Source organism: Paecilomyces variotii (genome assembly GCF_004022145.1).
Source record: "Paecilomyces variotii strain CBS 101075 chromosome Unknown C8Q69scaffold_7, whole genome shotgun sequence".
NCBI classification, from domain to species: Eukaryota; Fungi; Ascomycota; class Eurotiomycetes; order Eurotiales; family Thermoascaceae; genus Paecilomyces; species Paecilomyces variotii.
In genome coordinates this window covers 1,358,491-1,377,203 of record NW_021167146.1, presented here as the reverse complement: position 1 = coordinate 1,377,203, position 18,713 = coordinate 1,358,491, and the positions used below count along the sequence as shown (strand labels likewise).

Genomic DNA, 18,713 nt, shown 5'->3' with positions numbered 1-18,713 from the left:
TTACCCCTCTTAAAGAATAGCCCAGACGTTAGATCAATGACACCTGCCAAGTTATTTAACTCGCGATCCCTGAGTATGATTATGATTTCGTAGTCATAAATCATCAGTGGAGCAGAAAATAATCGGATAACTCGAGGCCAGACCCTGTCGCATCAACGTGACGTCAGGTATCTCCAAATCATGCCTCTCGACTTGCACATTGAAATATATAGAGCATGCTACATTCAATGAAAGATATTCTAGATCTTCACCTAGGATTTATTTCTATTTTTTCCATATCAACTTAATTCGCTTCAGAGGATCCAGCGGAACATCACTCATCATGTCGTGCAGTTCGCATACCGATAAAAACAAAGACTTCCCCGTGATGGACAACGGAGCAGCAGGAGAGCCTCTCCGAACAAAACATCGCGTTCTAGAAACAGGTGCTGGCATCCTCCAGGACTTTCAACCCGTCAAGCAAATTTGTGCCTTTCTCAACGCCTTCCATATCTACGCCAACGATCCATCACGATGCGTAGAGGCGAATCATTATTGTTCTCATATCACTGAAGGTGAGTTTGAGTCGAGAGATAAGAATTGAGGTACATAACACCTATTAGGAGTGTTTGTCATTGTTAACGATCTGTCTGGGTTTTGCTTTCATAGATATCCGACAATGCTTGATATATGATTCCCCCAAGCCGAATGCTAGGCTTATTGGGGTTGAGTATATGGTCACTCCACGGCTGTATGAAACGCTTCCGAGAGAGGAGAGGAGACTTTGGCATTCTCATGAATTTGAAGTGAAGAGTGGCATGCTGGTCATGCCGGTTCCGCAGGGTATGTAGGCGGTTGGATCAGATCTGCCCCTTCGGTTCCATGATGGGCAATCGTCGTTCAATGATAAGAATCTATCATTGGACAGTAATACATACTAACTTCTTCGCTCAGGTGTGCCTGAACCAGTCTGGTCCAAGGCAGAGTCGTCAGAAATGGAGGAGATCATCCCTTTGTACGGCAAGACATTCCACTTCTGGCAGGTAGATCGGGGCGATACGGTGCCCTTGGGGATGCCGCAGTTGATGGGAAGTTTCGTCGACGAAGACATGGTCAAGAGGACATTCCCAAGTCTGGACAAGATGATTGAAGATCGCGATCAAAGATTCCATCTTGATCACAAGACAAAGGCCAAGGCCAGGGAGTACATTGAGAACCCGAAAAAGCATCCTGGTAAGTTCAATGCTCAAATATGCACATGCTACTGGGGGTAATAGTGCGACTGACCAGACTGCAGATGCTGATGGATTCTGGGAGGACTACGAGAACAAAAAGGCAAAATAGATGGTGAAAATCGTATGTGTGTCGACAGACTGAGTTACTACTGAAGGCGTTTGGTATTGAAACAATAATTTGTAGAATGCTACTCGAAATCTAAGATATCCCTATAACACTATAATTGATATCTGATTGATGTCTCCCACTCACAACCTCTCAACTTCCCACGCCCATAGCTAAATGGGGTAAAAGCTGAGGATGGCGTTCGGGGATATCTCGCCACACGTGGTGGTCAGTCGAGACGTATAATTCTAATCTTGCTTCACTGTCCACACTTGCTCGTCCTGGTGTTTAATTTCGGAAACGGCAAGCTCTAGCATTTTTAGAAGCGATGACCATATACTAGTAGTATATGGCACAAGGGAATGGAGAGAAAAAGGAAACAGAAATCGAATAAAGCAGAGACCAATGACAAGACAACAGACAAGCGCAGCAACTGAAAAATTATTAGCAGCAATCAATAAGAGCTGATCTGCAGCAAGACCGCTCAGACCGTCGAGTGAAGTGAAGTGCAGCCATTATGCACGTAGGAATATCGACATAGACCAAGGCGAGTATCAAGACTTGAAAGGGTACTGTAATTGCTGAAGTCCGTCATCAACTGCGTTGCAGATGGACAGTGTCTCGTCCAACAGGACGTTTGGTGTGTTGAAAGAGAAAGAAAAATAGAATTGACGAGAAAAGTAATTTAAGGCGCCCGCACTAGCCGAAGAGCTCCACGGTCACATGATGCGATTGCGTCCGGTCGTTCTCCGGCCTCTCAGCATGAGCTATCGGACAGTCCTGGTATACGAAAAGACAGACGAGATCATTGATTCGCACAGATGGAAGGTGTCTTCCGACGGATACTGCGGCGGACCGCGCCCGGTGCGGTCTTTCGTCTGGGCCTTGACGGACTGGGAATCTTCTGCGCCTGCACGCTGATCTGGGAGAACTTCTTCACTGTGCAACTCAGTGAGGGGCCGTCAATGTACCCGACATTCAGCGCGCGCGGCGATTACCTTCTTATCTCGCGGCTGCATAAACACGGGAAGGGAATTGAGGTCGGGGACGTGGTGCGATTCTATCATCCCATGTTTCTAGGTGTTAACGGGGCAAAGAGGGTGCTAGGAATGCCCGGGGATTTCGTGTGCAAGGATCCGGCTTTCAGTACGGAAGCTGGGACAGAGAATGAGATGATACAGGTTAGTCAGACTTATTCCACAGTTTTCTGGTTGCGTGTAGTTCAAAGCTCATTCGATATTGTGGAGAATTAGGTCCCCGAAGGACATGTATATCTAGCCGGAGATAACCTTCCCTGGTCGAGAGATTCGCGAAACTATGGACCAGTACCTCTGGGATTGGTGAACGGGAAAATCATTGCTCGGGTCTGGCCGCCATCGAAGATGCAATGGGTTACGAACACGTTCCAACCCGCTCAATTTTCGGACGATTGAATGCCCATCGGCCCACGAAGATTCGGTGTACAATACAAACCACAGGGAAATGACTTGGGATAAAGGTGTTTAGGAGTATTGGAAGAAGGGAAAAGGGTGTATATTCATACATATCAGTTGTACAGTACAATGCATTGCCAATAGCGAGCTCACTCCGTAGAAGGACATAACGAGTCGATCATCGGAACGAAGCAGGGTTCCTTCGCTTATAAGGCAAAGGCTCAACTCTCTTCCTCCGGAGCTCAATATCGGCTCCCTCAATGCCAAGCTGCTCCATAACCTGTGCAGTTCCCTCATCCCACTTGTTTCTGAACAGGTGCGCACCGATGGCCTTCAGGTGGTATCTGGCCTGGAGAGTGCGAAGGCGCATGTCATCACGGTTCACCTCTTTCTCCTTGACAGCGGCAAAGTCAAGCGGCTTGTTGTCCTTCTGCTCCATGACGAAAAGGGAGAGACGATGGTAGGGGCTTCCCTTGAGGGCGGTTGGGGGCAGCCACGGAAGAACCACCTGCGAGTCCTGCGCAAGTTTGGCGAGGTCGACGTGCGTAGAGGTAGGCGAAATCGGAACGTTGACGGCAAGATAGTGGAATTTGTAGTCAAAGCCGTTCTCCTCAACATTGGGAACGTCCGGGTCGACGACTGCGATGGTGACGAGCTTCTCGCCGCGTTCGAATGATTGAATATTCAATTTTGGGGGAGAAACGCTGACGCGAGAGTCCACGAATTCACCAGGCTGAACGGCGCGTCTGTTGAAGTATAGCTTTACATCCACCGTGGGATCGCAGTGAGGGAGGACATCGGGAATGACCTTCATCTGCGTAATTCTCTGGACGAGGATCAGGCGTCTGTACTCTCTCCACTTCCGGTCTGCCAGATATCGGTAGATGGGCTTGTTCATGTCTCCTGAACGCATATGGTCAATAAATGAAGCAGAACGGGGCATATTCTTGATTACTACCTTCCCCATCTTCAAAACGCTTCTTGACCACAGGATCGTTGATATCTGCGAGAATCTTCAGATGCTCCAGATGATGTTCCATGGCCTTTAGTCTAGAATTCTTGGACAATTCCCCTCCAGCCTCTTCAGCAGGCTTCTCCCGGAGCCTTGCTATTCTTTCCCTTTCAGTCTCAATCTGCTTGAGCTTCTCCTCGCGGTCCGCGAGAAGAATCTTTCGCGCCTCCTGGAAACATTGATACGGAAGCTGTTCGAAAGGGATGTTCGGAGAATCCTGCAACGCAGCACGACGACGACGAGATCCGATCGGAGAGACACCGGATTTCAGCAATCTTCTCTCAAGTCGAGGGCTTGTGACAAGAGACGGATCAGGCGCCTTGTAGAAGGGCTGCTTTGCAGACTCGGCCTGAGCTTCATCTCGCGCGGATGCGGTCGAACCAAAGGCGCGCGTCGACTGGAGCTGGACGACCAGAAGACTTCTAGCGTAGGTTGTCCGCAGACATTGAAGCAGCGGCTTCGAAGCCAGCTCGCAGTGAGACATGGCGCTGGGGGTTGTTGTTGGCAGACGATGATGGTCGAGATGTTCCCCGGCGGAACTTTTTCTGTCGTGCTGCCAACCGACTCGGAGCCTATGGGATTGAGGCTCCGCTAGTGCAGAACCACCCCGATCTCCGAACTCGACCTGACTTTTGCTTCACCAGCGTTCGCGTTCAACAGTGCCATTGCGAGCGTTGAACGTCTGTCACAAAATGTCTGGAAGCAGAGCTCTTCGGGGGCTGAGCTCTCTTGTGAGAGGCTCAAATGGCCTGATCTATGGCCCCGAGACTGTGACGGTAAGGATCCCAATCTTTTTTTCCTCACCTGGCCATCAACATCTGACAACAGCAGCGATGCCTCGCATCACGATCGATGGCCACGGAGGCCCAGATACCTTCAGAGACCACTACTACACCAGGTGGAATCGAGATCCCGAAAGCAACGTGGAGCCGTCCTCCGGTCCAGGCCACCCTCTATGCGTTCCCTTCCATGGAACCCCTTCGTTACGTCGAATACGCCCAGAGCCATCTTCTCATGCCGCTTCGAAAAGATATCCTTCATCGCGCTATTGTTTACGAGGGTGATGCCACCCGACAGGGTACGGCGAGCACGAAATGGAGAGACGACGTCCACGGAAGCGGGAGGAAGCTGCACCCACAGAAGGGTACCGGTAAAGCGCGTGTTGGAGACAAGAAGTCGCCTATTCGAAAGGGTGGTGGTGTCGCTTTCGGTCCTCACCCTAGGGATTTCTCCTCTGGACTGCCCAAGAAGATTTACGACCAGGCCTGGCGGATAGCTCTCAGCTACCGGTTTAAGAGGGGCCAGCTGATTATCGTCGACGATGAGATGACGATCCCCGAGGATGCGACGCCGCATCTGATCAAAGAGATTCTTAAAGTCAACCGATGGGGTCGGGAGCATGGAAGATCGACTCTGATTACGGACAAGAGAGACGACCTCCTATTCAGCGCTGTTGAAGAAGTCGGAGAGCACGCTCGGATCCTCGACCGGGATGATGTTGATGTCAAGGACCTTCTGGAGACTGGAAGGCTAATTATTGAGAAACGGGCACTGGATAAGATCCTTGCGGAGCATTCGAGGGATCTGCGCACAGAGCCTGCAAAGGCTCGTTACTAAACGCAATGTACAATAAAATAGCGATGGGATGTTTTCTCCCGATTTCATATTCTACATCTTGTATCAAATAACGTTATCACACTTTTCTCTATCGCTCTGATCCGTTATTTTTCTCTGCGCTGTAATATCGGAGAGAGTAGAGTATTGCTCCTCGAGGCCGGATGACAGGCAACGGGGGGATCCAGAACTTATAGAACGTGATTTTTTTCTATAACCGACACCTTTACCATTTCGAATTATAACAGAGACTATTTATCACTACCGAATTGCGGCTACGCGGAGTCAAATAATAATGAATTGGTTGACAGTTGTTGTATCCCGCTTGTCGGAAAATCAACTGAAAACTCCGAGGTCAACCGCCGGCAACTCTCGCTGTGCGGAGAGACTTTTCGAGCCTGTGTACTTAAGCCGAAGCACCAAGCAACGTCACATAAGTGCCGACCCGCGCGATCTTTCATATACCCCTTTCGAAGTGTTATCAACGCGCCGTGTTGCCATTGATGTTACTTCGACCCAGCTGTTCCCGGTTGCCCACGCCGCTGAGCTGGTTCTCGCGGTCAACAACGATGCCTTTGCGCGCCAAAGTGACAAACCCAGCGTTTGCTGCCTCTGCCAGGGTACGTCAAGAGTTGGACGTTGTGATATGGGGAAAGCATTACTGACACATGATATGTATGGCAGATGTCGTCGACGACTCCTGAGCTTCCAAAGGAGCTCCCTGGGGATGAACCCGACGATGTTCTGTTCAACTCTCTTTACGGTGTCCGCACGGTTGAGCTTAACCGACCAAAGAAGCTCAATTCCCTCAATGGTTCAATGGCGCGCAAGATCCTCCCTAGACTGAAGGTATATTACATCTGGACCGGGGTGTTGGTGACAAGGTGCTAAATGGTGGACTAGGAATGGGAGAAATCTCAGCTGGCCAATATTATCATGGTATCCGGTGCTGGAAGCAAAGCTTTCTGCGCTGGAGGAGATGTTGCCGCGCTTGCTCTGCAGAATGAGCAGGGACCTGAAGGCCAGAAGAAATCGGCGGACTACTTTGGTCTCGAATATCAGCTCGACCACGCCATCGCTACTTACTCCAAGCCGTACATTGCTGTGATGGATGGAATCACAATGGGAGGTGGTGTCGGTCTCAGCGTACATGCTCCATTCCGGATTGCTACCGAGCGTACTCTCTTTGCCATGCCAGAGACGACGATTGGATTCTTCCCCGACGTTGGTGGTTCTTTCTTCCTGCCACGTCTGGACGGCGAGACGGGAACATACCTTGCCTTGACCTCTGAGCGCCTCTCTGGCGTCCAGGCCTTCTACGCTGGAATTGCTACCCACTACCTGGACTCCAGCGTGTTGAGCAACCTGACGGCCCGTCTTTCTGAGCTGGTGTTTAAGGATTACGCCACCCTCCCGGAGCGTCTGGACCTGGTCAACAAGACCATCGCGGAGTTCTCCACCGGCCTGCCATCCATCCAGCAGGAGCCAATTCAGCTTGCCGGAAAGCTGCGCAAAGCCATCGACCGATGCTTCAAGTACAACACCGTCGAGGAGATCTTCAAGGCGCTCGAGAACGAGGAAGAGCAGAAGGAGTGGGCGCAAAAGACCCTGGAGACTCTGTCCCAGCGCTCTCCGACGTCGCTCAAGGTGACTCTCCGCCAGCTCCGCCTTGGAAGGAAGTGGTCTATCGCCGAAACTTTCCAGAGAGAGCACCACATCGCTGCACAGTTCATGAAGCACCACGACTTCGTCGAAGGTGTCAAGGCCCGTCTGATGTCTAAGCCCCCCGCGACTCCCAAGTGGCAACCTGCTACCCTGGCCGAGGTGTCCAACGAGGCCGTCGATGCTTTCTTCAACATCCCACAGGGCCAGACTCGTCTGCCGCTCATCAACGACGCTAACTACAACCGTTACCCCCATGCCCACTACGCCCTTCCTACCGAGAAGGATATTGAGAAGTTCGTCCGCGACACCTCCAAGTCGAGGAAGCAGACTGTCAACGAGTTTGTCGAGAAGTGGGGCGAGAAGGAGGGTGTGCGTGAGAAGGTGGCAGAGGTCCTTGCACGACGAACAGTGAAGACGGGAGAGGGACTGAGATGGGCCGAGGAGTAAAAATCTTCTCCTTTTTCTGATCTGTCTTATTCCTAGAGGATCTTGATTGATGCTATTTTCTGCAAATCTTTTCTATACACATGTATTTCTTTAAATCCAATTTGCATTAAACAAGCGGGTGAAAATGGGGAACGGCATCTGTCCGTTTTTGTATGGAAACGAAACGCTGTTATGGATCTGTCCCGCTTGGTCTATATACAATACAATGCCTGCTAGATAATCTGAGCGTCGCCATCCACATGCTCCTGTAATAATGCATATAAAATATAAAATATCAAGTAAACCGTCGACGTCATCGCTCAGCAAATAGAAGAGGACCATCATCATGATCCTCCACCACTACCTTGATTTTCCTGGACATAGAACACACCTGATCCATACGGCGCAAACGCGCCATGTCATGTTCGGGAACCGTCTCCAACTGACCCACGAGGAATGGAAACACAGAAGATTTCCACAGAACAGGCTGACCTCGACTTGCTATAGCCGTAGCTGCAAAGTGGACAATCGCCAGAGCAACCGATACTATCAGAAGAATAGTCCACGGCCACCGCACGTGAATATAGGTTTCAGTCAAGAAGGCACGGCCATTAACCAGCGTTCCTTTGTTACTTGAGCGAATATTATCAGTCATGCTTTCGCCCATGCGAGCTAGCGAGTCGGTGATATTGTCACTGTTGAAAAGAACCGGCGCTGACTGTACACCAGGCAAGGTCGGATACGAGGTTTCAGATGTATATGGGTTCCCTTGGAGAAAAGTGACGTTGAAGAACATTCTCATCGTGTTCGTGAATGATTGCCAGGACATCACATCGAGCCTGTAAGTTGAATTCTTTGAGAGGGTCTCGGTTCCATTTTCAGGCACGAGTATCAGGAGGGTCTTATCATTCATGTCCAGAGTATAATGGGCTAGGGGTTTGGTCCTTGATGGATGAAGACCACGGGAATTGGTCGAAACGTTGTTTTGCGTATACTGTTTCTCGCACAGATGCACGGAACATTGCGTCATTATTGGCTTTGGCTCGACTGCACTGACATTACTGACGCGGTAGTATATCTTGCTGGGGTATTTTGCTGAGAAAAAAGAAACGAGGAGGCCTCCGTCGGGCGTCTGTGAAGATGAGGTTGCAATAGAAGTGAATGGTTGACGCTCTAAGTTAAACCCGCCATACATTGGGAGGGCAGCTATAAGTTCAGGGGTAAATTGAAATCCATCGGGTGTTGAGTAGGAACAGTCAGCAGGGATTGGTTGATACTCTGGGTAGCTATTAAACCACTCCCAACCTGCAGAAGTATTTGAGAGTGGATGGCAGGTCTGGACTGTTTTTTCAGTGACATCCTCACACTGGGTGCAAATCCCAAGAGTGACAAAGTCAGGATAGTCACAGTGGACCGTCGGACAATTCGGTTGAAGTGGTGTATTTATCCGTGCCAAACCAGTCAATATAGCAGTCTGCATTGTAGGCTCTAACTCGAACGTGTTAATAGTTGTCTCCGCCCACTCAGGGGCGTACACCTGTGCTTTTTGAGCCGATGCGGTCACATTATGCGCCTGTACTTCTCGTGTTGGGAAGGACAGGATCTGCTGTGTGAAGGGATCGATAGCAACTGACAAGACCGTTAACAGTGCACCCAATATGGCTAAAGTTGATCCAATTGTCCAGAAGACCTCTAGGGCGCCATAGGGACCTCGACTGGCCTGGTCGAGGACGTAGAAGTGATAAAGCCGCATTGGTTTCTGATGTCGACCCTGTCTCCACTTCAACTGACCAAGACAGGAAGAAACAGGAATAAGCATCGCAGCTTTCGCAAAGGCCGTGATCACGGAGACCACTGCGTTCGGGGAGATCGTATATTGCCAACTAGCATATGCCATTCCATTCACATATGCTAGAAACCCCATCAACAAGGCGACACAGATCACACTGAGGATGGAACCACCGATTTCCCAGACCCAGGACCCGGCCCAGTCGATGTCTTTCAGCGTCTTCTTTGCACTTGGTGAATCCGCCTTCGCCGATTCTGATGCAGAGCCTCCTCCTGGTTCTTCAGGAATTTGAGACTGTCCCGGCAGACCGAGCTCCATAGTCCGTGCGGTATCATCTGCAAGTTCTGGATGACTGCTGGAGCTGCTGCGCCTGGAGTTATTCTCTGCAACTGATGTTGTTGCTTCCACGGGATCTGGTTGTGTATTGGCACTGATTGGTTGTGGCTGGGGCAGATGATCGTTGTCGCCAGAATCTTGCGGATGGTTGAGCGCTGAGTATTGGTAATTTGTTGACATGATGATACTGTTAAATGCAGTGGAGAGTAATATCAAAAATTATTTCCTTGCAGAATTGAGAAATCGACACACATTTATCAAGTTGTATAACCCTGATCAGGGACAAAAAGGACCCAGACAGAGGAGGGTTGTTGTAGACAGGGAGGGAAAGTATAGCATTTGCAGTTAAAAGCCAACAACGCTGTAGAGGTACAAAAGTGAAATATTAATATTAATCCACGGAGTCTGGTGCACTGAGCCTCACACTCAGCCTCATGGTCATCAAAGTTCGCTTGACTTCAATTAGGCCCCTCTGAGTTGTCAATCCCTTCCTCTCTGATGCAGACGCGGGCCAAGCCATAAATTAGTATACGCTTCAGATGAGCACAGATCGTCGCAGTATAGTCTGATCACTGTCCTGCCCCGCGCGTATGATCATCTGAAGTTTTTGTCTCGATGCCTCCGTACTGCCTAGCATGTAATGTGCGAGGGTAGGCGTTATATCGCCGCGATAGCTGATTGCAGAGCCTAATATCCAAGTCAATACATTGTCTAATTATGCACCCGCAGGAGGATGATGCTTAAGTTGGAGCTAGTTAGCTGGCCCATACTGGAGACGAGGTTTTAGCCCAGGCTCTTCGGGATGAATTCGTTAGCACACTGTGTAGTTGCCTCTGATGATTGGAGTTTTGTAGCATTTCTGTGCGGTCGTTGGTTAGTTCTGTCTGTAGAATAGGATTGTTTGTAGCTCTATCCAGTGCCATAGCACGGACATGAACATCTTCTGATCATCATTGAAAGGTGAGCGATGGAGAGAGACGTCCCTTATGGCCCCCACGAGGGGACGTTCCTAATCGGGAAGGGATTAGTTGGTCCCGAGGTCTGCGGCTCTGTACACGTGATCAGGGTGATTCTAGTTAAAGAGGCCTAGAGTTTAGTTAAAGACACCCCTGCAAGTTAGTTAAACAGCCGCCAGTAACTATGAGGCTGAGCTCCGCCAAGGCTGTTTCTGTTTCAAGACAACGAGGGCTCTTTTTAAACGTCTTCTTTTCCTCTTGAAACATATCTACGCGGCCAACCCCGAAGAAGAAGAGGGGAAAAGCAATAGATATACCCCGAGATGATGAAACATCGTACACAATGATGAAATCTTTATCAAGTATCATCTTTCTGCTCGTTATCATCACCCTTTCTGCTCCTCTCGCATCTGCCGGCGAAGCCGAAAGCGGCTGCCCAATTCTCTCCACCCCCAGTTATGGCACAGAAAACGCGATATTCACTGCCTGTGCCAACACGACCATCCACGCACCAGCTTCTCTCGTCTACAGCATCCTCACTGATTTCGACAATTACCATTCATGGAATACCTTTGTGATAGACGTTAAGCTGCTCACCCCGCCTCCCTACCAGCCGGGGTCGCACATGCGCTTTACCAATGCGGGCCTCTTCCCACCCACGGACGTCAAGGCTACGAGCTACGAGATCATTACTAGTCTCTCGGACCAAGAGACCACTGCCGTTTGGCGCTATGATAGCCCGGCACCGGCGCTTGTGCTTGCTGAGCATGTGTCCCAGGTTGTGTCTGTTGATGAAAACACGGCGTGGTATAATAGTTGGGAGACGTATTATCAGGTTCTTGGAGGAGTAGCGGTTGAGATGACATTGGGGAAACAACTCGTGAATGCATTTGAGGTCCAGGCGGGCGATTTGAAGAACAGAGCGGAGAGTTTGTCGTAGCAAAAGGGCGTTACAATCTGACTTCTCGATAGGCTTATGAATATAACCAGACAAGATACGGAGATATTTTCGTTGGAAAGACATAGTTAGATAGGGATTCACTTGAGTTCAACCATGGACCTCGGGCGGTTCAAAAGCCGCCTCGTACCACGCGCGGACGATCGGGAAACCCACTAAGAGGTAAAAGATCTCCCACGACGAACATTCAGATTCAAGTAGATGTCTCTCGAACCTGGTCTCCATGAGAAATGATATTTATCGAATAAAACACTATAAACCAGACAATATGTCACCAGGAACAGAAACACAGGAATTGGCACACTCAAGCACAGACGACTCCCTCGTCGTCTACGACGATTCGTCTTCGCCTCTAATTACGAATCCCGAAGAGACTTCATCGAACCATAGAACCGCACCATCTCAAGGCGTGTGCAGAAGGCTCTATATTTCCCATTTCCTTTCAACATGGAGTTCGCGCATGTTCGAATTCGGTGCGGTTTTGTTCCTCGCTTCAATTTTCCCGGCAACGTTGCTTTACGCTTCGATCTATGCTCTGGTGCGGTCGTTGGCTGCGATCGTTTTGTCTTCGTGGTTGGGGTCGTTAGTTGATCGGTCGAATAGACTCAGCGTTTTGAGAAAGTCAATCGGTAAGGTTTATGGTTATCCTGGATAGACGCTTCAAAGGTATTTCGCTGACTTGATGCTAGTATGGCAGAGAGTACCTGTTGCAGGCTCTTGCTTGTGCTTTGTTGCCCTTCTGGCATCGAAAAACTCGGCCGTGGTGTTGCCATTGTTCTCAATTGCGGCTCTGCTCGCTTGCATTGAAAAGTTGGCTTCTGTTGTGAATACAGTGGCTGTGGAGAGAGACTGGGTACGTTCATTGCTCTCTGCTGGGAATCGCTTGGCAATCCTCCATGCTAATTCTGTACAGGTAATTGTCGTCTCAGATAGCCTTAGTCTTCCCAGACAAGGTAAGATTCCAATTAGTGCTAAATCTAAACCTGTTGAAGGTATCACAGCTACTGATGAATGACCCCAGAGTTGAATGCATCAATGAGACGTATTGATCTCTTTTGCAAGTTATTTGCTCCAGTCTTTATTTCACTTGTCGACAGTTTCTCCACAAGGGCTGCTATCTGGACGGTCTTCTGTCTGAATGCATCCTCAGTTCTTGTGGAGTATCTCGCCATTGCTCAGGTGAGCAGATCTGTCTGTATGTGGGTAGGCAAATCTAACTTTGAAAAGGTCTACAAAGCAGTACCAGAGCTTGCACGGGGGCGCGACTCCGCGCTTGATGACAACAATGTACCATCAGAGCCCATGAATGAAGGCTTCCTGCAAAGAGCAGTGACCTATACCAAAAGCGCCCTCCAACCATGGCGGGAATATGTAACCAGTCCCGCGTGTCTCCCTTCTTTTGCATTGAGCGTTCTGTACCTCACCGTCTTGTCTTTTGGCGCGCAGATGGTCACATACCTGCTGCATACTGGATTTAACTCTCTTGAGGTAAGTTGTATGAGAATTGGTGCTGTCGTAGCGGAGCTAGCAGGCACGTGGGCTGCTCCCTTAGCCATGAACAAGATCGGACCGGTGAGGTCCGGACTGTGGTTCATAAACTACCAGTTTGCCTGCCTTGCAGCATCCGCGGCGGCATTTTTGTTTCTGGATCCCAGCTCGCGACTGGTTGCGCTCTGCCTCATCTTGGGAGTTGCTCTGAGTCGGCTAGGGCTGTGGGGGTTTGATCTGGCTGTACAATTTCTGGTTCAGGAGGTATGTTATGACTCCCGTTAGCAAAGGCCAGCTAGTAACAAATCTACGTTGCGCAGAATACCGATGAGGGTACACGAGCACGCTTTTCATCCACGGAGATGGCGCTGCAGAATATCTTTGAGCTTCTGTCTTTTGCATCCACGATTATGTTCCCTCTCCCAGAGCAGTTCAAGTATCCTGTTCTTATCAGTTACAGCGCGGTTGCAGTGGCGGCAATATGTTTCGCCGTATACGTAAGGAGGGAGAGAGGGCATCTGCTGCACACGTCGAAGTGTCTCGGTGGCGACAAACTCTGGTCACCAAGTCGGACGAACCGGGTCGGACACAGGAACAGAAGAGAAGCCAGTTTCTGAAACGATAGCCGAACTTTCTGGTCTTTACGATACTGGCATGACTCTGGATGGATGGCTGGAAGTTTTTCCATAACTGCTCATATCATAATGAAGAAGTCTGGAAACATCTCTCTTCTGACGCATCGAGAATCGGCCAACGCTTTCGACTCATCCTGCCGGCGCGTCATCTCACCCAGAAGCAGCAGGGCCTTTTCTGCGTTAGGGTGCCGCGAGGTAATCTCGCTATCACTGTCAGCCATGCGCCGGATCTCGTTGATGATCCACTGACGCTGGGGCAGTGTCCCTTCCAGACCCGCAATGAAGAGAGGCCACAGAAGGCTGACAGGCAAGAACCGGGAATTGCCCAGCTCAACGGTTGCCAGACGGATAATCTTGTCCACGGCACTTCTTACTCGATCTGTTCGTGGATAGATGGCAAAAGCCACACGATGTAGGTAGATGAAGTTGGCGAGAAAGTTGGCAACATACTGCCTGAATGTCCTGCATATCTCCGTAGCAAGAGAACCAGACAGTGTATCGCAGAGATCGTCAGGTTTATCGTAAAGATCCAACACTGGGGGTCGCGAGCTCCAGAGAGATTCCAGATCAGCTCCGACCTTATGTGCTATTTGGAGGACCTCAAATTCGTCATTCAGGGTGCCGCGGCTGCGATGATGAAGGTCGATACGGACGATACGCCGTATGACTTGCTGGGCTTTGACGAAAAAGGTGAAAGCGGGGCCTACGATTGCATCGTAGATTAGGTAACCCGGACTCGATATAGATTTGTCGATTTCATTTTCTGCTGCTGTCATCTGTTGGTCCACCACTGGACTCACTTGTTCGGAGTCGATATCGGAGGATGATAGATCACCCAGTTCGACGAGAGGGTCTCCTTCCCTGCCTGCGATGAGAGATTTCACATCGAATAGCGAAATCCAAGAAACTAAGAGATGACCAAGGCCCTTCCACGATTTGGTCTTGCAGTAGAATTTCTTCAGCAAGAGATATGCCGAATGGAGGAAGGAATGACCCGGCCTTCCAAGGTCCGAAGTCGAGAGCAGCTATCATCGCGAGTTAGTAGATTATTAGAGAAACAGGGACAGGTGAGAAGGATAATACTTCAGACAACATAAGCAAGAAGACAGCAGCAAATGTTTTCCTGAGAGTGCTACCGTCTATATCGTCCATCATGCGTGACTGAACCTCAGCGCTCGCGAGTGCGTAATAAGATGGGGCCCATCTCCATGCTCTTTCATCCTGGCGTGACTTGTGAACTTCTGAGAAGCAGTAAATAGCGTTCATTAAGGGGCTGAATCCCTTGGCGAGTGCTAGAATCGCCGGTCTCGCAAACTTCCATTCAGCACCCAAAGGGACGAAAATGGCAGGGAGAGACTCGATGGATTCGAAGTGTCGCACAAGATGCTCTTCATATTCAGACTTTGCTGAGGACCATATTCCAGTTGGCAGGTCGATAGCTTCGGCACACGGACTCGCATTGCAAGGACTAGGAGAACTGCCGCGTCGCGTATCACTGACCAAAGATGGTACATTTGCAGTTGAGCTTGTGTAGCTCTCTCCACCATTGCCAAATACCTCTGAAGGGAAAACAAGTGTATTTAATATAGTACCCTGGTTCAGCGCCTCATCGCTCAAGCCCTGTTGTTTCTGCTCCAACTCTAACGTAATCCCCCCAATGAACTCATGTACATCGAATCCAGCAGAGAAATTCGGGCTGTATGCGTCCAGTCCTCCCAGAGATTGAAACAAGCCTTCAGTCCTTCGCTCGTGCTCATGCGTCGCTGTGTCGAGAAGTGTTGCCTCTGCTTCTGGTGCTGTCGGAGGAGTATATGCGGGTGTAGCTCTGTGCGTTGCTGGGGTAGTTCGTCTTGCAGTTCGTCGCCGCGGTGTCTCCGACGGAGAATTATATACGCACTGAATTCTTAATCGGGTGCAATGTGAGCAGACCGGTTTCGCTTCGTCACATCGTACCTTGCGGCGTCGACAGGTCATACAGCCGGTCTTTCTTCGGGGGCCGGACCTGCCTATGCCCCGCGGCTCCTGTGACTAGCAATTGGAGTTAGCAAAACCTCTCTTTTTAGAGAATCAAAGTAGGGATATCAGATACCTCCATAATGTCATCGCTATCATGTATAAGCGACCAGAAAGTGTCGGGTGAAGGTCAACGTGGGCGGAACTTGGGGGAGATGATGAGGCCGTGCCCCACATGGATCGCGTGCTTCAGCAATAAGTCTAATCAATCTATCAAGAAATCAATCAATCAATTGTTCCTTAACTCTCCCCGCATTCTCGGCGCTTTCACTAGGCCATTCGGGGCTAACTCTCGGGGTAATCATCGTTAGCTGGGTCCAAGATTTATTCTCTCTTCTAAAGTAAGCAAAAAAGAAACACATAATGTTAGCCGCGTGAAAGTAAATAAAGCTAGCTAACCAATGAGCCAATAATACGAGCTGCTTATTGTCTATCCATACAAAGGAATATCAATACTTTAAATCCATCCAAAGAAGACTGCCTACGGATCCCAGGGCCCCTGTGCCCGTTGCCCAGTCAGAAGAATGGGGTCTGAATCCTCCTGAACCAGGAGGATATCTTCGTGTCGGACACCAAATTCATCAACTAAATATATTCCAGGCTCAGACGTGAATGCCATTCCTGTCTCCAGGATAGTATGTATATTTCCCTTATTAAGGTAAGGGCTCTCGTGCGCTGCAGGGAGTGTCTCAGTTATGAGAGTCTTCAGTCAATGTTAGGGCGGATGTTCTAACCTTTTATACCGATTCCATGCCCGACACGGTGTGTAAAGGCTTCCCCATAACCAGCATCCGTGATCACGGCTCGTGCAGCTAGATCAACACTGGCTGCAGTTGCACCAGCTCGCATTTGATGAATCGATGCAGTCTGAGCTTCAAAGATAATATCCCAAACCTACAACAATTGTATTAACCTCTCATACGAGAGATATTGAGACATGAAGGTCAGTTACCTTAAGTTTCTTCCTCAATCGAGGAGGGATATCCTCATTGTGTTCCGGCTTCTTGAGAAATGGCGGGAAGAAGGTCCGGCAGATGTCTGAGGAGTACCCGTGGAGATGTGCCCTGCAGTATCATAGAGGTTAGATATCGTGTATGTATAAAGGGGATTCTAGTCTGTTCACGAACCCAACATCGATCAAGACAAATGACTCTGATTCGAGAACCTTGGTCCCGTTGGTACCGCCATGCGGATTCGAGGCATTTTCGTCTGTTCAGGGAATTAACCATAAGCCGAATACCTATTCTGCGCCTTTCTGATCTCACCAAATAATACAATATCGAAGAACGGCTCCATCCCAGCTGCTCGGATGGTGTTATCGAGGACTTCTATGATTTGGTTTTCTGTTAAACCTGGATAAAGGCCTAAAGTGCCGCATGTGTTAGTTGAAAGAACTGCAGTGCAATGTCCTATTTGGAAAGAAACTGACACTTCCTCATTTGCCTCACTGCCTCTACTGTCCCAGTGTTGACAGCTCGCAAGATATCGATTTCTTCCTGAGACTTGGTCTGCCTGACAGCCTCAACCCTGCCTCCTAATCCAATAACATCAAAGCCTTCCTTCGAGAAACCTCTCTGGATAAAATCTCTCATCTCTTCATCGACCATTAGCCGTGGGGCGTGATTCAAGTCTTCAAAAATCCCAGACGACATCAAGGTAGCGTACGGATTCCAATGCTCTTCCCACGGAATAATCTGGATTGGCTCTGCAAAAGGCATATCCAGCAGTCGAGCTCTTTCCGCCTCGAAAGACGGGCAGAGAAAAGTGGTATTGGATACGATCTTTCCGGTCTCCGGCTCAAGGACTGGTCTCACAACCATCACAAACGGCCTCTCTTCCGGCTGCATGGGTATCAACTAGAGCACATGAATATGCAATGAAATGGCGTATCCAATACTTACCTCCCAGACTTCCCATTCCACCTGACTGACATTGGCATAATATTTGAACGTATAGCCCGGTTCTACCAAGAAAGCATCTGCGCCATCTGCTACGAGAGCATTTGCTAACCGGTCTCTGCGAGACTGGTATTCCGAGAATGACACTGGGCTTATATTTTTCAGGAAGTAAAGATCTGTGTCAAGGAGGTTTTTTATTGAACATCGTTGAAAAGACTCCAGGTCTGGCGACGAAAGTGGTTTTAATACTGAGTGGTCAATGGCCCCATGATACTTTCCGGAGAAGCTCAGAATTGGTGTCTAGATCTGTGTTAGCCATTTCGACTTTCATTGATAAAAGATGAATGGCATTATCATTAGACGAGAGGGTATACGCTTACTCCTTGGTAAACTCGATGAACAAAGCCGATAAGAAGAAATGTGGCTGCTACTCGCAATAGATCACGGACAGAAGACCTGTTCTTCGTTCTCTTATTCTGCAGGAGACCATTACCCGCGAATTGTGGCAACACTGGCCCCTGTTTTGACAAAGTCATCCCTCGATAGCTGGAGAAAGGGAGGACAGCAGTGAGAGGTCGCCTCTAGCTATTGATCATTCAGAGTACCTAGGTACTGATAGAATCAGACAGTTGCACCTTCTAATTAATTTAACATAGTGCTAATGAGGGCAAGGTAATTATAAACGAGAAACTGGCCTGCGTATTAGTAGGATGCCAAGCAACTGTAGTCCATCGGTATGTGTCAAGGATGGAGAGAGAGAGAGAGTCGCGTGTCCATCTGGCGCGGGCGGAGACCCCGCTGTCGGTCTCTCCGCCATCCCTGCAGTTGAATGTTATAGTATAGGTCGAAATGCCAACAATTGTTCTTCTAAAACATCACCTTTTGCTAAAAGGTTAGAGGCCAGTTAATCAGATAGCGAGAAAACAAACGACGTATGCGGTTAGGGGAAGATATGCCATTTCTTGGGGTCTTGCCAGAAGAGATCTCACTGAAAAGATCATCTTATCTCTCCACTGGAAGACTAGCTACTAAGCGTCTCACCGTAAAGATCCTCCTCAGGATAACATATCCAAATTTGGTAGCGCAGGTAGTTTAACTCTGCATTCGTTGGCATAATTAGCTGCTATAGATATACTAAAGACGGGGATATCTTATCTGCAACCCTGCTGT

The 18,713-nt window shown here is 49.2% G+C and overlaps 10 protein-coding genes across 10 annotated transcripts; 6 read left to right on the top strand and 4 right to left on the bottom strand.

Annotated features, from left to right (window-relative positions):
• The first annotated feature begins 3 nt into the window (after window positions 1-3).
• C8Q69DRAFT_471295 (hypothetical protein) lies at window positions 4-1,373 on the top strand. The gene is made up of 4 exons (XM_028630894.1): window positions 4-554; window positions 649-822; window positions 934-1,212; window positions 1,277-1,373. Exons 1-4 carry the CDS (start codon window positions 323-325, stop codon window positions 1,321-1,323), a joined length of 732 nt encoding a protein of 243 aa, XP_028484388.1. The 5' UTR covers window positions 4-322; the 3' UTR covers window positions 1,324-1,373.
• Window positions 1,374-2,062: 689 nt separating this feature from the next.
• Window positions 2,063-2,842, top strand: C8Q69DRAFT_302681 (putative mitochondrial inner membrane protease subunit 1). Its single transcript, XM_028627171.1, has 2 exons — window positions 2,063-2,501; window positions 2,574-2,842. Exons 1-2 carry the CDS (start codon window positions 2,142-2,144, stop codon window positions 2,751-2,753), a joined length of 540 nt encoding a protein of 179 aa, XP_028484387.1. The 5' UTR covers window positions 2,063-2,141; the 3' UTR covers window positions 2,754-2,842.
• Window positions 2,753-4,433, bottom strand: C8Q69DRAFT_302743 (phosphatidylethanolamine binding protein). Its single transcript, XM_028627173.1, has 2 exons — window positions 3,712-4,433; window positions 2,753-3,656 (listed from the first exon to the last, which is right to left on the bottom strand). Exons 1-2 carry the CDS (start codon window positions 4,247-4,249, stop codon window positions 2,932-2,934), a joined length of 1,263 nt encoding a protein of 420 aa, XP_028484386.1. The 5' UTR covers window positions 4,250-4,433; the 3' UTR covers window positions 2,753-2,931.
• On the top strand, window positions 4,090-5,605 carry C8Q69DRAFT_302756 (ribosomal protein L4 domain-containing protein). Its single transcript, XM_028627175.1, has 2 exons — window positions 4,090-4,541; window positions 4,594-5,605. The coding sequence occupies exons 1-2, from the start codon at window positions 4,458-4,460 to the stop codon at window positions 5,380-5,382; spliced, it is 873 nt and encodes a 290-aa protein (XP_028484385.1). The 5' UTR covers window positions 4,090-4,457; the 3' UTR covers window positions 5,383-5,605.
• A 1-nt stretch (window position 5,606) lies between these two features.
• Window positions 5,607-7,654, top strand: C8Q69DRAFT_302684 (ClpP/crotonase-like domain-containing protein). The gene is made up of 3 exons (XM_028627172.1): window positions 5,607-5,999; window positions 6,064-6,228; window positions 6,283-7,654. Exons 1-3 carry the CDS (start codon window positions 5,883-5,885, stop codon window positions 7,489-7,491), a joined length of 1,491 nt encoding a protein of 496 aa, XP_028484384.1. The 5' UTR covers window positions 5,607-5,882; the 3' UTR covers window positions 7,492-7,654.
• On the bottom strand, window positions 7,638-10,063 carry C8Q69DRAFT_302792 (hypothetical protein). The gene has a single exon (XM_028627176.1). It carries the CDS (start codon window positions 9,773-9,775, stop codon window positions 7,784-7,786), a length of 1,992 nt encoding a protein of 663 aa, XP_028484383.1. The 5' UTR covers window positions 9,776-10,063; the 3' UTR covers window positions 7,638-7,783.
• Window positions 10,064-10,704: 641 nt separating this feature from the next.
• On the top strand, window positions 10,705-11,926 carry C8Q69DRAFT_302639 (hypothetical protein). Its single transcript, XM_028627170.1, has one exon. The coding sequence runs from the start codon at window positions 10,895-10,897 to the stop codon at window positions 11,489-11,491; it is 597 nt and encodes a 198-aa protein (XP_028484382.1). The 5' UTR covers window positions 10,705-10,894; the 3' UTR covers window positions 11,492-11,926.
• On the top strand, window positions 11,778-13,614 carry C8Q69DRAFT_508097 (iron transporter; the record flags this gene model as incomplete). Its single annotated transcript, XM_028632946.1, has 6 exons — window positions 11,778-12,138; window positions 12,199-12,362; window positions 12,423-12,462; window positions 12,531-12,688; window positions 12,737-13,261; window positions 13,318-13,614. The coding sequence occupies 6 exons, from the start codon at window positions 11,778-11,780 to the stop codon at window positions 13,612-13,614; spliced, it is 1,545 nt and encodes a 514-aa protein (XP_028484381.1).
• A 77-nt stretch (window positions 13,615-13,691) lies between these two features.
• On the bottom strand, window positions 13,692-15,727 carry C8Q69DRAFT_445654 (fungal-specific transcription factor domain-containing protein; the record flags this gene model as incomplete). The annotated part of the gene is made up of 3 exons (XM_028629079.1): window positions 13,692-14,657; window positions 14,716-15,660; window positions 15,722-15,727. 3 exons carry the CDS (start codon window positions 15,725-15,727, stop codon window positions 13,692-13,694), a joined length of 1,917 nt encoding a protein of 638 aa, XP_028484380.1.
• Window positions 15,728-16,126: 399 nt separating this feature from the next.
• Window positions 16,127-18,104, bottom strand: C8Q69DRAFT_522156 (xaa-pro dipeptidase; the record flags this gene model as incomplete). The annotated part of the gene is made up of 8 exons (XM_028633536.1): window positions 17,924-18,104; window positions 17,547-17,843; window positions 17,075-17,486; window positions 16,911-16,997; window positions 16,773-16,854; window positions 16,598-16,709; window positions 16,380-16,539; window positions 16,127-16,320 (listed from the first exon to the last, which is right to left on the bottom strand). The coding sequence occupies exons 1-8, from the start codon at window positions 18,077-18,079 to the stop codon at window positions 16,127-16,129; spliced, it is 1,500 nt and encodes a 499-aa protein (XP_028484379.1). The 5' UTR covers window positions 18,080-18,104.
• Between the last annotated feature and the right edge of the window lie 609 nt (window positions 18,105-18,713).

Coding starts and splice junctions, on each gene's coding strand:
- C8Q69DRAFT_471295 (XM_028630894.1), top strand. CDS start 323: ATGTCGTGCAGTTCGCATACCGATAAAAACAAAGACTTCCCCGTGATG. Junction 555..648: donor TTGTTCTCATATCACTGAAG/GTGAGTTTGAGT, acceptor TTGCTTTCATAG/ATATCCGACAATGCTTGATA. Junction 823..933: donor GGTCATGCCGGTTCCGCAGG/GTATGTAGGCGG, acceptor TTCTTCGCTCAG/GTGTGCCTGAACCAGTCTGG.
- C8Q69DRAFT_302681 (XM_028627171.1), top strand. CDS start 2,142: ATGGAAGGTGTCTTCCGACGGATACTGCGGCGGACCGCGCCCGGTGCG. Junction 2,502..2,573: donor CAGAGAATGAGATGATACAG/GTTAGTCAGACT, acceptor GTGGAGAATTAG/GTCCCCGAAGGACATGTATA.
- C8Q69DRAFT_302743 (XM_028627173.1), bottom strand. CDS start 4,249: ATGTCTCACTGCGAGCTGGCTTCGAAGCCGCTGCTTCAATGTCTGCGG. Junction 3,657..3,711: donor GCGTTTTGAAGATGGGGAAG/GTAGTAATCAAG, acceptor ATATGCGTTCAG/GAGACATGAACAAGCCCATC.
- C8Q69DRAFT_302756 (XM_028627175.1), top strand. CDS start 4,458: ATGTCTGGAAGCAGAGCTCTTCGGGGGCTGAGCTCTCTTGTGAGAGGC. Junction 4,542..4,593: donor ATGGCCCCGAGACTGTGACG/GTAAGGATCCCA, acceptor ATCTGACAACAG/CAGCGATGCCTCGCATCACG.
- C8Q69DRAFT_302684 (XM_028627172.1), top strand. CDS start 5,883: ATGTTACTTCGACCCAGCTGTTCCCGGTTGCCCACGCCGCTGAGCTGG. Junction 6,000..6,063: donor CGTTTGCTGCCTCTGCCAGG/GTACGTCAAGAG, acceptor TATGTATGGCAG/ATGTCGTCGACGACTCCTGA. Junction 6,229..6,282: donor AGATCCTCCCTAGACTGAAG/GTATATTACATC, acceptor ATGGTGGACTAG/GAATGGGAGAAATCTCAGCT.
- C8Q69DRAFT_302792 (XM_028627176.1), bottom strand. CDS start 9,775: ATGTCAACAAATTACCAATACTCAGCGCTCAACCATCCGCAAGATTCT.
- C8Q69DRAFT_302639 (XM_028627170.1), top strand. CDS start 10,895: ATGATGAAATCTTTATCAAGTATCATCTTTCTGCTCGTTATCATCACC.